The following is an 18,585-nucleotide window of genomic DNA, read 5'->3' as shown; positions in this document are numbered from 1 at the left end:
TTAACCTAAAAACGGTTTATACACTCTTAGAAAAAAGGTTTCCAAAAGGGTTCTTTGACTGTCCCCATAGGAGAACCCTTTTGGTTCCAGGTAGAAACCTTTTGGGTTCCATGTAAATCCCTTTCCACAGAGGGTTCTACATGGAACCCAAAAGAGTTCTACTTGGAACCAAAAAGGGTTCTACCTGGAACCAAAAAGGGTTCTCCTATGGGGACAGCCAAAGAACCCTTTTGGAAACCTTTTTTCTAAGAGTGTATAAACAGTGGGCTTTTATCTCTCAGAGGAGAGAGACAGGAACAAAGGAGCCAGCTGCCCGGACACATTCCCATTTCACCCCTTTAATCTTTCCTGTCATCGCCCCACCCCGGTGAGAGAACGAGAGGGCTTTCCCTCGCTCGTCCTTAGATGGCTCTGCTGGCTGTGTCTGGCTCACTGGCTGACGGTTCTAACAGGAGACAGTTCAAACAACCATCAATAGAACTACTCATTGGATTGATTTCTAGTTAAAACACATTGATGTGTTTTCCCAATAAGCCTTCATTAGGAAGCTTTCATCAAGAGCAATTAGATGAAGGTCTTTTGGGCAATCGATAAATCAACAAGAGTATCTGTATTAAAGCAAGCGTTGAGCCTATCTTATGAAATGCTTCTGTGGTTACTAAATACTACTGATATGTGCATTGTGTAAGTGTGGGAGAATATTCTTATTGTTTATGAATAAGAACTGATTCATGAATGGCTTATGACTGATGTTTCCTATTGCCTCTCTACTCGTTGGTTTAACTTATGAATGTAAACGATGTCATGAATCAAACACATACCACCATCTTGTTGAGGGAGACCCAGCAGTCTGAGGGGAAGTCCTGCAGCATGGGAACCAGGAACTGTAGACAGCCATCCCAGTGACATAGCAGCAGCATCATACCAATCAGGTTGAAGATACGCATCACCGCACTGGCCAGGTCATAGGTCATATGGAAGATCTGAAACAGAGATAGAGAGACAGAGAATTAGTTCAAGTGGAGAGAAAGGATGAGAGAGAGTGTGTATGTGTGTGTGTATGTGTGCCTGTGCAAGAGAGAGATAGAGAAGCAGAGAGAGAAAGAGAGAGAGTGAGAGAGAAAGAGAGAAATAGAGAGAGAGAAAGAAAGCGAGAAACAGAATCACAGTCACGGAATTCTGTTTCATTTGAGATTTCCTGTTTAAAACCTCCGCCGCTTTTTTTCAATTTTAACCTAAAATGACATACCCAAATCTAACTGCCTGTAGCTCAGGACCTGAAGCAAGGATATGCATATTCTTGATACCATTTGAAAGGAAACACTTTGTGGAAATGTGAAATTAATGTAGAAGAATATAACACATTAGAGCTGGTAAAAGATAATACAAAGAAAAAAATATGTTTTTTTGTACCATCATCTTTGAAATACAAGAGAAAGGCCATAATGTATTATTCCAGCCCAGGCACAAATTAGATTTTGGCCACTAGATGGCAGCAGTGTATGTGCAACGTTTTAGACTGATCCAAAGAAGCATTGCATTTATGTTCAAAATGTTGTATCAAGACTGCCCAAATGTGCCTAATTGGTTTATTAATAACTTTTCAAGTTCATAACTGTGCACTCTCCTCAAACAATATCATGGTATTATTTCACTGTAATAGCTACTGTAAATTGGACAGTGCAGTTAGATTAACAACAATTTAAGCTTTCTGCCAATATCAGGTATGTCTATGTCCTGGGAAATGTTCTTGTTACTTACAACCTCATGCTAATTGCATTAGCGCACATTAGCTCAAATGTCCCGTGGTTGGGACACCGATCTGTAGAGATCCTTAAGAGTTAATGCAAAATTCTCTAGTGATCAAGATGACAAGTCCTAGAAGCAGGATTAAATGAGAAGACTCCAGTCAGCAGTACCATGTTGCCTGCTGTACCGTTGGACCACACCAAGCATGATTAATGAGAGAGAAAAGACAGCTCCCCATCAGACACAGCAGGAACAGAGCAGACATTTGTTACAGCCAGGTACAACACATCAATCAGAGATGTAACACACATGACAGGAGTCTCTCACTCACTACCGCACAAACACATACCAGTACACAAATCTGTAGGCACAGACGCGCACACACACACACTCTCTCTCTGTGTGATGGACAGGAAACCATCAGGATTCCTGATACGTCATCTCACTTATCAAACATCTTCAGTCACAAGGTTGTCACTTTAGCCAACCATCTATTAGTACTTTGGTGTGATGGCTGAAATCATGGGGTAACCAGCTAAAATCTGTCTATGCTTCTCTAAGCCCAACTAGACAAAATTCACCAAAACATATACATCTGTATTTCTGCACAAGAAACCAAACTGACCGCAAGGACAATCACCTTTCAACGACCCCTGAGGAAGTATTAACAAAACACAAGATGGAAAACGAAATGCAGTTTAGTCAGAGTATGGTGCATTGCTAACTCACAGTCACTGACTGATGACTTTGTCCTCATACAGTATCTCTACAAGGGCTGTGATTGGACATGAATCACCAGTTGATATTTCGAAATGCCACTTTAACCTTTCAGGCCTTGTGACAGTTGGTTTCTATGAGCTGGAAACGGACAAAATACTGCACTTCATCACATCTATTTATAAAGAGTCCAACTGCTGCTTAGAGGTCAACTCGTGATTAGTGACATGTTAACCAGCTGAGGAGGAGAGGGTCAGACACACTGTTAGATGTATTATTATTTTTGTTCTTAAAGGGGTACAAACACTTGTCACTGGGGTGGTACTCTGTTAGGTCATCCTTTGTACCTTTAGACATTGTAACGAGTGCGCTGAGAGTCGGGAAGCAAGAGGGAGTGTTTTAACAAATAAACACAACATAATACAAAACAAGAAACACGAACAACGCACAGACATGAAACAGAAACAGAAACAATAACACCTGGGGAAGGAACCAAAGGGAGTGACATATATAGGGAAGGTAATCAGGGAAGTGATGGAGTCCAGGTGAGTCTGATGACGCGCAGGTGCGCGTAACAAGGGTGACAAGCGTGCGCCATAATGAGCAGCCTGGTGACCTAGAGGTCGGAGAGGGAGCACACGTGACGATATACTGTAGGTACATAATTGTACCCCAGTTCATAACTCAGATAGTACCTTTCTTACATATAGTCCACAGGTACAAAGGTGTGTTTTTGTAAAAGGTACATTTTGCCTTTATAAGGAACCACTACATTGACAAAGCCATTTGTTCCTTGTAAGTGGCTAAAATGTATCCCTACCATAGACCACTTAAACTGGTACAACACTCACGGGTGACCAAAAATAACTATCTGAAAGCTACACCCCCACTAAGCCATGCCTCCAATATAATTTCCCAGTGTGCCATGCCTTTTCAAGTGCATTGTAGAGTTACCCCCCATGACTGTATTTGTTAGTGATAGCGACATGGCTGTTGAATTCATTTTTTTTTTCAATCCTGTGGCCTTCACCAAATGAGTTCCTAGGCAAATGTTATCATTAAAACTAAACTCTTTATAAGGCCTTATTTTGAGGCCTACTTTTACCATGATACAGTGGCCTGCAACTCATAGTTTACAGGCCACATCAGGCCTGCAAGCAGTGTTGCAAAATTCCGATAACTTTTCCCAAATTCCCAGATTTTCCAGAAATCCTGGTTGAAGGATACTGGATTTCTTGCTTATTCCTTCACGTTTCCAGGAATCTTACAACTGGGATTTCTGGAAAACCTGGGAATATTGGGAAAGTTACCAGGATTTTGTAACCCTACCTGCAAGTCACGTTATACTGGCATGCAAAGTGATGTGCAATTCCTATTGGAATCCAGCCAGAGTTAGGCTTTCCACATTTTTATTCACCTGCAACCTGCATTCAGAATGACTGCCAGGGTTAGGGACATTGTGAGGAGACTTCCTAAGGCATTTAAACTGGAACAATCATTTCAGTAAAGGGTACAAAAAATCAAAATAAATGATTGGATTAATTTAGAAAAATGTTTGTTATTTATCTCTGTGTAGCATAAGATTAATCAATCAATGTCAATGCAAAAATACAGATATTTAAAACAATTCTAAAAAATCTACCTGCAGTGGAGCATGCTGGAAAATATCATAATGATAATGATTATGGTACTAATTGGCCTTTTATGGCACCACCACAGTGACAAAGCCGTTAGTTCCTTTTAAGTGGCAAAAACATCATTGTATCTTTTGGTGGGTACAAATATGTACCTTTCTTCAATGCATTACCGTACAGTACCATGTGAGATCACATGTGTATCTCTGAAGGTACATCATGTGTATTTTGATCTTTGTACCCAAGGGAACAATACTGTACTCAAAGGAGATGATTGTGGACTACAGGAAAAATAAGACCGAGCACGCCCCCATTCTCATCGACGGGGCTGTAGTGAAAACAGGTTGAGAGCTTCAAGTTCCTTGGTGTCCACATCACCAACAAACTGACATGGTCCAAGCACACCAAGACAGTCGTAAAGAGGGCACAACAAAACCTATTCCCCCTCAGGAGACTGAAAAGATTTGGCATGGGTCCTCAGATCCTCAAAAGGTTCTACAGCTGCACCATTGAGAGCATCCTGACTGGTTGCATCACTGCCTGGTATGGCAACTGCTCTGCCTCCGACCACAAGGCACTATAGAGGATAGTGTGAACGGCCCAGTACATCACTGGGGCCAAACTTTCTGCCATCCAGGACCTATATACCAGGCGGTGTCAGAGGAAGACCCTAAATTGTCCAAGACTCCAGCCACCCTTGTCATAGACTGTTCTCTCTGCTACCGCATGGAAAGAGGTACTGGAGCGCCAAGTCTAGGTCCAAGAGGCTGCTAAACAGCTTCTACCCCCAAGCCTTAAGACTCCTGAACATCTAATCAAATGGCTACCCAGACTATGTGCATTGCCACCCCCCTCCCCCTCTTTTACACCGCTGCTACTCTCTGTTATCATCTATGCATAGTCACTTTAATAACTCTACCTACATGTACATATTACCTCAACTAACCGGCGCCCCCGCACTTTCACTCTTTACTGGTACCCCCCGTATATATAGTCTCACTATTGTTATTTTACTGCTGCTCTTTAATTACTTGTTACTTTTATTTCTTATTCTTATCCATATTTTTTTAAATTGCATTGTTTGGTTAGGGGCTCATAAGTAAGCATTTCACGGTAAGGTTGTATTCGGCGCATATGCTAATAAAATGCTAATAAAAATGTGATTTGATTTGATTTCTAAGAGTACAGTACCAGAGCCATATTAACAGTATACATAGTTCTGCTAACTCGGTTTAAGATATATAGGATCCGTACGAGCAGCATGTTGGCACCCACAGGTTCCAAGACCATTACATTCTACAGAGAATGCAGATTAGAATGCTACTTTAATGGAACGTTTGGTGCCAACATGTAACTGATTGGCAAACTGTATGGCTCTGTTAGGTTCTAATTTTGAGTAAATAACTCACGGACACTAGAGAAGCTTAACCAACACAGCTGTCACTCAGACAAAAAAACATTTCACACGAGCACTGATATTTAACCCTTTCTTTTAAGCTGAGTCTCCTCCTCCACAACTGAACAGCCAATGCATCTCTGTTGCTAGACAGAACCTTAGTGATATCTGTTCTTCCTCACTTCATCTAACCTGACCTCTACCCCAAAGTGATCACTCCTCCCCAACTCAAGGCTGTCATAGTTATTGATACCAGACCGTGTCTCTTCTCCTTCCAGAGGATCCCTGATGGCTAACAATAACATATCCTGACATAATGTAAACGTTATACATTACCCTCTCTCCCTCGGTGACATTGTTCGTTTCTAAGATCTCCACCCGTCTCTCCTTATCAAATACCTGCCACATGTAATCGCTTTCCTGCACTCAACACATTCCAAGCTTAATTGCACAGACGACATACCTTCCTCCTGTAACCATTAACTTCTGGTGTAGACCCTCTAAACCTCAGCACTCCATCAGCGACATGAATAAGTATATTTTCATATTCTCAGAACCCAACAACTCTAATCAGCACCATGGACAGCATCACGGTTCTTACTGACCGTAAACAGACAACCAAAGGGAAGCAGTAATAGAAAACAGTTTGAGGCGTATTCTCAGCGCTTCTGTGTGAAAATGTAATCACTAGAATGACTTATTCCTTGAGGCCCTCCAGTCTTCCAAACAACGCTGTTGTTTTTGGTGTGTAAAACAATAAACACTCACGTAATCAATTGGACAAGTGAATAACAACAACAAAAGCAAAAACAAACCTGCTACTACCACAGAGCAAAGAGTTATGTCGCCATGGCAATTCCCATTAGTAGAGAGTACAGCGTAAGTTAAGGGCACACCATTCAACCCTAAACAGTGGAGAGGGACTGTCAACACTTCCTCTCCAAACTCCACTCTATGGCCTTGTTCAAACACTCAAAGCAGGCATCCTTCTTTCATTCCATCATTCCTGTACAACCACTAAATACAAGCATTTTCCCTTCATTCCTTCTACGCCTCCTTGTTTGACGTTATGAATACGAGCGAAAGGGTGGAGAGATCTTGAACTCAGTTATCCAACTACATACAGATCAGTGATTATCAAATGGAAGGATGCATTTTGGAAGTATTCAAATATGACATCTGAGGGATAGATCTGCCAGTCATTCAGGATCTGCCAACTGCTCCATCCGTCCATCTGACTGCTGTCTACTTGTCTGCCTGTCTATGCCTGTTTAACACCAACCCATCTCAGCGCTTCTCTTCCATGCGTGCCAAGTGTCCTCCTCTAACCATCATGCACCGCTCTGTGTGTTTGTCGCATCATGTCGTCAGAAATCCAATTATCCAAAGGTAAGGGGCACACACATGGCCCGGTGCATCCACCATCCACACCACTGCAAAATGCCAGCTAGCGCCCGACGCCTGGCCTGCCAATACTTTCATAAGAGAAAAGTTTGAATGATCCCATTATCCCCATCAGACCTTTTGTGGCATCGATGTGAGATGAGGGATAGATAGACGGACCAAGGCCCCTCCAAGAGAACACAGTAGCGGGGGGAAAGTGAATAGGTCAGAGGTATATTAGGCTACCTGCCACAGGGAGCGGCAGGTAGCCTAGTGGTTAGAGCGTTGGACTTGTAACCTAAAGGTTGCAAGATAGAATCCCCGAGCTGACAAGGTAATAATCTGTTCTGCCCCTGAACAAGGCAGTTAGCCCATTGTTCCTAGGCCGTCATTGAAAATAAGAATTTATTCTTAACTGACTTGCGTAGTTAAATAAAGGTAGAATATATATTTTTTTAAATATTGTAGATGAACGAATAACTAGTAATGGCCAAAGGACAAACCAACCAATCAAGTACCATCCGAAGCTAACAAAGAGACAGAAAATGAATGGTGACACAATTAAAGGCTAACCTACGAGGAACGCTAGCCTAGCTGAATTATAATACTAATAACAATTAGCCAGATATATAATCATAGTGAGCACCCCCTCCAGTGTGCCATATTACCACCCCACCTGCTCCTCCTCGGCTTCTTCATTTATTAACTGTGTTTGCCTCTTCTAAAATGTTTCTTATCAAGATGAGCAGACGCCTTCTGGGAGTCGCGGGTCAAACGGTGAGACAGCGACGGCACTGATGGTGATTAGGATGCAGAGTGTGTTTTAAAGTTTCAACCCTCCTGGCCCTCGACAACACACAGGTCGAGAACAGCACAGTAAACCTCCTGGCCCTCGACAACACACAGGTCGAGAACAGCACAGTAAACCTCCTGGCCCTCGACAACACACAGGTCGAGAACAGCACAGTAAACCTCCTGGCCCTCGACAACACACAGGTCGAGAACAGCACAGTAAACCTCCTGGCCCTCGACAACACACAGGTCGAGAACAGCACAGTAAACCTCCTGGCCCTCGACAACACACAGGTCGAGAACAGCACAGTAAACCTCCTGGCCCTCGACAACACACAGGTCGAGAACAGCACAGTAAACCTCCTGGCCCTCGACAACACACAGGTCGAGAACAGCACAGTAAACCTCCTGGCCCTCGACAACACACAGGTCGAGAACAGCACAGTAAACCTCCTGGCCCTCGACAACACACAGGTCGAGAACAGCACAGTAAACCTCCTGGCCCTCGACAACACACAGGTCGAGAACAGCACAGTAAACCTCCTGGCCCTCGACAACACACAGGTCGAGAACAGCACAGTAAACCTCCTGGCCCTCGACAACACACAGGTCGAGAACAGCACAGTAAACCTCCTGGCCCTCGACAACACACAGGTCGAGAACAGCACAGTAAACCTCCTGGCCCTCGAATTCACACAGGTCGAGAACAGCACAGTAAACCTCCTGGCCCTCGACAACACACAGGTCGAGAACAGCACAGTAAACCTCCTGGCCCTCGACAACACACAGGTCGAGAACAGCACAGTAAACCTCCTGGCCCTCGACAAACGACTAGGAACAAACACAGACAGGGCTGGGTCCAGACTGAACGTCTGTTTCACAGCTTATTGGTTGTCAGCCAACAACTAAAGTTCTTAGATGGAACTCGGTGACCTGACGGCACTTAGACCAAAGCTCTGCTTTGATATTAATCTATAAAGAAGTCCAAATGGATGGGGGACCAAGAGGTCCTGGGTACAGAACAGTGCGGTGTACCTGTCAAATATTTCATGCTTGGCAGAGCATTCTATGATTTTCCACCTAGACAACTTGTCTGGACAACCTGTCACACTATTCACTACCCCTCACTACCCAATTCACTACCCAACTCACTACCCAACTCACTACCCTCAATTCACTACCACTCACTACCAAACTTACTACCCACAATTCACTAACCATCACTACCCAAAATCACTGCCTAAAATTCCCTACCCACTTTCATTACGATCATCAGCATTAGCATGATCCTGCCTCTTAGACTACTTCCTCCGTGACAATAGCCACTTGTCCTCTTTAGCCTGGCCATCTAGTGACTACCCTGAACCCATGGGTCACGTAGGGATGTTAGCCTACTTTCTCCCAAGGGTAACTACACATTAGTAGTGGGTGAGGTGAGTTGACCACTGTACAATGTAAAAGCACTTTACATCTAGAGTAAAGCACTTTAGACCTACAGTGGAAAGTGTGGTAAACATTTTTTTAATCCAATCCATTATCATTGGGAACTTGCGTGATGGTGCTGTGAGCATTGTATAGAAGCAATTTGCAGAAGATGAGCTTCTGCAAATTGCTTCTATACAATGCTGTCCTACCTCCCTACTGTACCTTCTCTCTGACAATACGTGTACTTTTCTAGCATAGCCATGTAGCTTTCTAGCATAATTATCTATGGTGACTATCCTAAACCATGTATTATGTAGCCACGATGCTGTGAGTGGGTACTACACATTAGTAGTGGATGAGATGAGTTTCCATCTTACAAGCTCCAGGAGAATGGTGCTATGTGTATACTATAGTTATCATCCTTTCTCCTATCATCAGGACAATAAATAGTTGATGAGGCTAGTTTGAGTTCCCCCCCTTTCAAGTTCTTTGAGAACTATTGTGAAAAGTGATGAATAGATGCAATCCATTATGATAATTATTATAGGCCATGAAGCATTTCGGGGGGCTGTGTGGAGTGTTGTCCTACCTCTTCCCACTGGTGGATGTAGCGGATGAGCCGGGACAACCTCAGCAGCCTCAGTAGGCTAAGGATCTTAGTGAATCGTACGATCCTCAGGGCCCTGGCCGTCTTATACATCTCAGAGTCGATCCCCTTCTCCACGATCAGGAAGATATAATCCACGGGGATTGAGGAGACAAAGTCCACGATGAACCAGGTCTTCAGGTACGTCTTCTTGATGGTCTTGGGGTCCAGGATGATGTCGGAGTTGTCCTCGATAATGATGCCTGTGCGGAAGTTGAGGACCAGGTCCATGAGGAAGAAGGTGTCGGAGATGACGTTAAAGATGATCCAAGGGGTGGTTGTCCCGTCGTTGAAGAAGGTGATGCCCACCGGGATGATGATCAGGTTACCCACCATGAAGAGAAGCATTGTGAAATCCCAGTAGAACCTGGAGAAAGAGAAAGGGAGCGAGAGAGAGAGAGGGGAGAGTTTGTGTGTGTGTGTGCGTCGTGTGCGTGTGTGCGTGAGGGAGTGAGTGGATTTGTGTGTGGATGAGGGAAAGGTAAAAGCAAGAGGGAGAGGTGGAGGAAAAGGATAGAATGGAGGACAAAAGCAGAGTGATAGAGGCAAGAGAGGGAAATGGACAGGCACTGGAGACTCTCTAACAAAAACTGGTGAGTGTGTAAGCAAACTACAAAGACCTACAATATGTTAGGCTGAAGGGTTATGTTAAGCTAATTAATATTGATTGTGACTAACAGTTAGTGCATTCGTCTTAAGATTAGACAACCACATATCACAGTAAGTACATTCTTCCTGAATAAAGTAGTTACCAGCAAAGTCAGTGTTAGTAGGAAAAGACAAATGCAATTTTATTTGATGTTTTCATAGGGTGGGGGATAAGACTGAGATGTCTTATTAAGATACTCTTTAAAGAAGTAGGGTTTCAGTTGTTTTCAGAAGATGGGCAGGGACCCTGCTGTCCTAGCTTCAGGGGGAAGCTGGTTCCACCACTGGGGTGTCAGGACAGAGATGAGCTTTGACTGGGCTGAGTGGGAGCTGACCCTCAGTGGGGGTGGGACGGCCAAGAGACCAGGTTGGGGTATAGGATTGAAGCATAACCTGAAGGAATATGAAAATTAATGATTGATGAATGAGAATGAGCATTGTTGTTGTCAATCATTGTTTTAGTACACCTCCAATGTAGAAAATACATTATATATACAGAAGTAAACTCAGCGAAAAAAAGAAATGTCCCTTTTTCAGGACCCTATCATTCAAAGATCATTTGTAAACATCCAAATAACTTCACAGATCTTCATTGTAAAGGGTTTAAATACTGTTTCCCATGCTTGTTCAATGAACCATGAACAATTAATGAACATGCACCTGTGGAACGGTCGTTAAGACACTAACAGCTTACAGGCGGTAGGCAATTAAGGTCCCAGTTATGAAAACTTAGGACACTAAAGAGGTCTTTCTACTGACTCTGAAAAACACCAAAAGAAAGATGCCCAGGGTCCCTGCTCATCTGCGTGAACGTGCCTTAGGCATGCTGCAAGGAGGCATGAGGACTGCAGATGTGGCCAGGACAATAAATTGCAATGTCCGTACTGTGAGACATCTAAGACAGCGCTACAAGGAGACAGGATAGACAGCTGATCATCCTCGCAGTGGCAGACCACATGTAACAACACCTGCACAGGATCGGTACATCCGAACATCACACCTGCGGGACATGTACAGGATGGCAGCAACAACTGCCCGAGTTACACGAGGAATGCACAATCCCTTCCATCAGTGCTCAGACTGTCCGCAATAGGCTGAGAGAGTCTGGACTGAGGGCTTATAGGCCTGTTGTAAGGCAGGTCCTCACCAGATATCACTAGCAACAATGGTGCCACCGTCGCTGGACCAGACAGGACTGGCAAAAAATGCTCTTCACTGACGAGTCGTGGTTTTGTCTCACCAGGGGTGATGGTCGGATTCGCGTTTATCGTCAAAGGAATGAGCGTTATACCGAGGCCTGTACTCTGGAGCAGGATTGGTTTGGAGGTGGAGGGTACGTCATGGTCTGGGGCGGTGTGTCACAGCATCATTGGACTGAGCTTGTTGTCATTGCAGGAAATCTCCACGCTGTGCGTTAAGTACCCTCATGTGGTACTCTTCCTGCAGGCTCATCCTGACATGACCCTCATACCACCAGCCATACTACTCGTTCTGTACGTGATTTCCTGCAAGACAGGAATGTCAGTGTTCTGCCATGGCCAGCGAAGAGCCCGAATCTCTATCCCATTGAGCACGTCTGGGACCTGTTGGATCGAAGGGTGGGCTAGGGCCATTCCTGCCAGAATGTCTGGGAACTTGCAGGTGCCTTGGTGGAAGAGTGGGGTAACATCTCACAGCAAGAACTGGCAAATCTGGTGCAGTCCATGAGGAGGAGATGCACTGCAGTGCTTAATGCAGCTGGTGGCCACACCAGATACTGACTGTTACTTTTGATTTTGAACCCCCCTTTGTTCAGGGACACATTATTTCATTTCTGTTAGTCACATTTCTGTGGAACTTGTTCAGTTTATGTCTCAGTTGTTGAATCTTGTTATATTCATACAAATACTTACACATGTTAAGTTTGCTGAAAATAAACGCAGTTGACAGTGAGATGACGTTTCTTTTTTTGCTGAGTTTATGTGGACACCACTTCAAATGAGTGGATTCGGCTATTTCATCCACACCCATTGCTGACAGGTGTATAAAATCGAGCACACCGCCATGCAATCTCCATAGACAAACATTGGCAGTAGAATGGCCTTACTGAAGAGCTCAGTGACATTCAACTTGGCACCGTCATAGGATGCCACCTTTCCAACAAGTCAGTTCGTCACATGTCTGCCCTGCTAGAGCTGCTCAACTGTAAATGCTGTTATTGTGACGTGGAAAGGTCTAGGAGCAACAACGGCTCATCCATGAAGTGGTAGGCCACACACGCTTACAGAACAGGACCGCCGAGTGCTGAAGCGCGTAAAAATTGTATGTCCTCAGTTGCAACACTCACCACTGAGTTCCAAACTGCCTCTGGAAGCAACGTTAGCACAATAACTGTGCACCGGGAACTTCATGAAATGGGTTTACATGGCTGAGCAGCCTCACACAAGCCTAAGATCCCCATGCGCAATGCCAAGCGAGTGTTGTAAAGCTCGCTGCCAATGGACTGTGGAGCAGTGGAAACACGTTCTCTGGAGTTATGAATCACGCTTCACCATCTGGCAGTCCGACGGACGAATCTGGGTTTGGCGGATGCCAGAAGAACGCTATCTACCCAAATGCATAGTGCCAACTGTCAAGTTTGGTGGAGGAATAATAGTCTGGGGCTGTTTTTCATGGTTCTGGATAAGTCAGTTAGTTCCGGTGAAGGGAAATATTAACACTATAGCATACAATAACATTCTAGACGATTCTGTACTTCCAACTTTGTGGCAACAGTTTGGGGAAGGCCCTTTCCTGTTTCAGCATGACAATGCCCTCGTGCACTAAGCAAGGTCCATACAGAAATGGTTTGTCGAGATCGGTGTGGAAGAACTTGACTGGCCTGCACAGAGACCTGACCTCAACCTCATCAAACACCTTTGGGATGAATTGGAACGCCGACTGTGAGCCAGGCCTAATTGGCCGACATCAATGCCCGACCTCACTAATGCTCTTATGGCTGAATGGAAGTAAGTTCCCGCAGAATTGTTCCAACATCTAGTGGAAAGCTTTCCTAGAAGAGTGGAGGCTGTTATAGCAGGAAAGAGGGGACCAACTCTATATTATTGCAGTTGACATTGGAATGAGATGTTCAACGAGCACGTGTCCACATACTTTTGGCCATGTAGTGTATTTATTAGCGTTTTATTGTAGTAAACATAGGCCTATGTTGTTTTTCTTATCAACAACAACAGTAGCAGCATATGCCTTAATTGCATGTTTATGCATATTTGTATAAACTGCATGGGAAAAGAAAATAGCTTAAGTGAAATGGTACTAGTATTGTAGTCAAACGAATACAGTAAAATCCAATGAGCCGAGGCTTAAAGAGCAGGTTACACGGTTGGGTGCTGCTGATGATGACAGTCAGAAGTACAGGGCTAGTAGGCTTGTGTTCGTTGATAATAGTGTTCATGGCCGGGCAGTCAGAGCGGGCTCGCTGCAGGTACAACGCTGAGTCATTACACTGCGACTGACGCACTAGGTCTTAACCGTGTACCTAGAGATAGTGAACACGGCTCCGCAGTTTACACCACAACAATGTCATATTTTATTAACCCTGTAAGTGACGCTATTTGTGAGAACTATGGGCATGCCTACTCCTATGAGAGACTTGTAATTCTGGTGTCGTATAACTCTCTTCGAAACTACACGGTCAAATTATACATATTGGATACGTATAAATAAAGTATTGTACTGAATCAACATTATTTGATCAGATTCGTAAACATGACCTGAGCAGAAACAGCGCGATGTGTGAATCGAAAGTAGCTAAAAGTAGCTGCCGAAGCTCCACTCTTGGTTAAGCAGGAGCTGTCCACTCGCGAGTCGTGCTGAAACGAAGGAAGGAAGCGCCCATGTGTCTATCACGAACTTCAGTGGCACAAAGATGCAATTCCATGACCCTGTATACAATGGGCCCATTTCGCGAAAATAAAGCATTTCATAATCAACATGACCCTCTCAAAGGCGAAGGCGAGAGGACCCACATATGTATGTCAAAAGGCGTGAGATGTCGATTCTCATTATCGCTGATAAAACCGTGATAAAAGGGAAAGCGAACCCGTCATTATTAAAATGCTTGATCCGGGGAGTCATAGAGGCGGATATCATAGAGGCGGAGAGGCGGATATATATCTGTCTCGAGTGAGCATGCTTGAGGTTTTAGCACACTTGGCTCAAGGTGACATTCCATTACTGAGTCCATCACACACCCCGGCAGTCCTGTCAGTCAAGGATCCAGCGCACAGCCGGCCACGACGTTAACATCGGCGCGAAACAAACCATATTTTAATCTAGCCCCACCGTATATAGCCTAGTAATTGGCGTGATTTAATAACGTTGGGTTAAGATTAGCATATTGTTCTGAATGAGATCGATGCGAGTTATCCCAGACATTCAACAGAGGGCTGTTGTTTACAACCTTGAAAGGACACGATATCATCGCTATTCATAAAGCCTATACCTTGCCAAAAAAGCTTTGCGCTCAGGTTGTCTTTGAAATATACTAAAAAGCACGACAAAAAAACCTGTCTTTGTCAATGGCCTATTGTTTAATGCAAATCACTACATAGATGGGTTCCATTCAATAAAATGTAATCAAAATGTATAGGCTAAAATACCAGCCAGAACAGGTGGGCCAAAATGGGTTATTATGTTTGGTTTATAACAACTAATGACAATAGACTGTGTTGCACAATGCACATTGATAATAGGCATTCTACTTCTGGGCCCCTGTATTCTCATTATAACTTGTTGATGGTGCTATGGGGCCAAACAAAGGCCCTCCATGACAATGCCAACATGCACACTCATAGATACCAACCGCAGCACTTAACCCTTACCTGAAATCACTGTAGGGGTGGATAATCCAATTGCCCGCTGATTTAACCCGCTCTTGCTCCCTCTCCACCGCCTTTTGACTCCCATACATACGTAAGGAGAATTTGTTAACTCCAGGTTGCAGCATGGCACTGAATTGTCGCTGCATGAAGGTGCTTCCGCCGGGCTCGGCATCCTCGGTCTGGATCTGGGGTCCCTCCTCGGGCTTCTGGAAGGTGACAGAATTCCTGGGCTGCTGGGTCGTCTGGGTCTGGGTCGAGCCGTGCAGCGATGAGGAGGCTTTCCTGCTCGGCGCGTTGGAGAAGGACACCCTGGAGTCTTTTTTCTCGGGGACGCCGGTGGAAACCGGGGTGATGCCGGGGTTTGCGCCCACTTCCCCGTGGCCCTGCGTGATGGAGCTTGTCATGGAGCCATCCATGCTGGCCCTGGCTGAGTTACAGGCACCACGCCTAAGGGTCCCTCCGTCTTCGGCCCTCCCCGCCCCGGCAGTCTTGTTGGAGATGATCGAGCGCAGGCTCCCGGTCCCGGAGTCCCTCCTGCATTCTCCGTTTTTGTTGCATTTCATTCTTGAATTTGGAGCGGTGCTATTGCAACCATCACCTGCTGCGGCGTTTAAAACCTCTAGTGTGATGGCTGCTCCAGACGTCTCCGCCCCTGCCACTCTGTTGGTCTCGCCGCGCCCGGCATTATCTCCCAGACACGTTGTGGTATCAATCACTTTGGATGCTACAGTGGGCTCGGTGGCAGCAGGCGCGTCCACCGCTTGCAGTAGGCTGGGCTCGTTGTTTGTAGAGTTATTTCTGGTAGCCGTGGCCACGGCTCCCCCTCCTGGCTTAAAGTTCTTCATTCTGATACTACCTCCTCCGCCTCCACCACCACCGCTACTGCTGCTCCCCCCAACTCGGCGCAGCCACGGATGCTGAAACTTGGACTCCTCCTCATCATCCTCAGCCTCGTCCATGACGGCGTTGCTGGCCACGCCGAGCTGCTTCACACTTGGGGCGCTCTGGCTGGCAGCAGCAGCGGGGACAGAGTCAACACAATTGCCGCTGTTGCTGCTCCTACAATTGGACGCGGCAGCTTTGGGCGCGCTGATGTGGCTACATCCGCTTCCGCCCGCAGCCTTCTTTTTCATGGTCGCCTTCTTGTCCATGGGCATGTCAAATTGTGCCTCCATTTATCTTTAGAGAAAACCAATCAGGAACAGAGGAGAGGGGGAGAGAGATAGTGGAGAGAGAAAGGAGAGAGAGGGAGGGTGGACGTGACTTCTTTGCAAACTTTACAAGAGCAGGTATCTGTGGCTGTGCTCACTTTCAGAGATCATGTAAGCATCTCTTCAAGATAGTTTCTCTTTTATTACATCTAATACACATTTGATGGCAGTTGCTCTGTGATTAAGTCACATTCGACAAAAGATACTGTAAACCTTTAGCCTTATTTAATTAACCTGCAATGCAATTCTAATCAATCAAACTCCCCAAATATTCAACAAGCTTTCAGCTAAAATCATAATGTGGAGTCCTTTAGGGTCAATGACTCACAGCATTCAAAAGCTATATTAAAACGTCATAATGAACCAATGATATCATTTTTTTAAAGGGTGTTTTCAATGACAAACAGGCGTGTAGCGCTCTCTAGTGTCCATACAGGTGCAATACATTGAAAGAGACCTCAAAGTGATACTAGTATTTTTCCTTTACCTCAACTCATCTGCACTGATGAGACGGTGAACTCCCACAGTAACAGCAACATCCCAATGGGCATCCATAACTTTCAGGGAATGGAAATCAAGAGATAAGGGGAGGAGGCCGCAACTATCGAAATGCACCCTTTATAAGCATGTCCTTGAATCTAAATATTTGGGTTTTCGTTAAAGATTATCTTCAAAGATACAGCTTTCATTTTACACCAAGCTTTCCAAGAAGTGGGGTACAGTCACCCAGACCTTAGATTAGGATATCAGTGAACAGATACATAACGTTCGCAGGCACGGAATTATTCTTTCTGGTAGGGTTACATTCTATCTCCAGTTATAGCCTGATGTTACCACCATCAACAGGACCATATAACTTATTGTAACCACATTATTATCTCAGGGCTACTTTACAATACAGAAACAATGTTCAATCCATCTCAAATTGTATCCAAGCATTTACAACCCGGTGAGCTGAGCACGTATTGCATTTTAATCAATCATACAGTGATCAAACCAGACCAGCAGTATACTAAGGAACAGCTCTGAAAAAGGACCCCAACTCATGATCTGATATAAGACAAGGATGCCTTTGAGGGAGATCAATGGTTCGCATTTCTTTATTGCCAAGTCTGCTATATCCAGAGCCATGTATTTAAAGTGTTGGGACCATAGAAATAGAAGCAATAGAACAGGCATCCCCATTCAAGTCAATGATGGCATAATGGGTGGACTGGCGGCAATTGCGAGTGTACCCATTGGAGCAAAGCAGTAACTAAAATCAGGAACTAAAAGCAAGAAGTGTACCCATCAATATGTGCTGTGATTTTTTGATTCAACTCAACTCATCCAGGCTGTATCACAACCGGCCGTGATTGGGAGTCCCATAGGGCGGCGCACAATTGGCCCAGCGTCGCCCGGGTTTGGCCGGTGTAGGCAGTCAATGTAAATAAGAATTTGCTCTTAACTTACTTGCCTAGTTAAATAAAGGTAAAAAATGTAATACATTTTTTTTTAAACTGACCAGAGGCCTAAATGGAATGGTATCAAACACATTTACACTCCATTAATTCCATTCCAGCCATTACAAGGAGCTCATCCTCCTATAGCTCCTCCCACAAGCTTGCAACTGCAATTACAAAAAAGACATTCCTTTGCATGAGCCATCAGTTTACATATATTTGAATGACCAGAGGAGGCCGATGGAAGGGGCTATAGGATATTCGATTCTATTTCTATGGTTGGGACATTGAGTTTACATTACCATAGAAATGATTGCATCACAATACCAGGCAGCCATTGTGAGTTTACCAGTGAAATTGCCAGGGTTAGAGGTTCCAAGCTTGTTCTATTCATTTTATTTCTATGGATGAGAGATTGAGGTTTCTGCATTATGATGCATTTACAGGACACTACAACGTTCAGTTTGCAGCCATGTTAGCACGCCATTAACACTACATGGGGAATAGCTATATATATATATTTAAAACAAATGCTATGTAACTCAATATCTAGAATTAGAGCAATATAAACAATTCTAAAAGTTGGCCAAACTCTCTAAATATATGGTCCTTGGGATGTCCCTACCCCATTGAAGTTTAAATGCAAAATGGTTTGTGACAGACTTTCAATGTTCTTATTA

General features: G+C 44.6%; 1 protein-coding gene across 1 annotated transcript in view; it reads right to left on the bottom strand.

The window, feature by feature from the left end:
* LOC120020576 (potassium/sodium hyperpolarization-activated cyclic nucleotide-gated channel 1-like) overlaps positions 1-16,427 on the bottom strand; it is a 49,492-nt gene extending 33,065 nt beyond the window's left edge. Inside the window, exons 1-3 of the mRNA XM_038964280.1 lie at positions 15,253-16,427; positions 9,686-10,109; positions 822-983 (exon numbers count right to left, since the gene is read on the bottom strand). Coding sequence (XP_038820208.1) covers positions 822-983; positions 9,686-10,109; positions 15,253-16,427 — 1,761 coding nt within the window. The remainder of the gene's footprint in view (positions 1-821; positions 984-9,685; positions 10,110-15,252) is intronic.
* Between the last annotated feature and the right edge of the window lie 2,158 nt (positions 16,428-18,585).

Source organism: Salvelinus namaycush, chromosome 25, assembly GCF_016432855.1.
Source record: "Salvelinus namaycush isolate Seneca chromosome 25, SaNama_1.0, whole genome shotgun sequence".
Lineage (NCBI taxonomy): Eukaryota > Metazoa > Chordata > Actinopteri > Salmoniformes > Salmonidae > Salvelinus > Salvelinus namaycush.
Note: the sequence above shows the minus strand (reverse complement) of the source record. Positions and strands in the feature narration are given on the sequence as shown.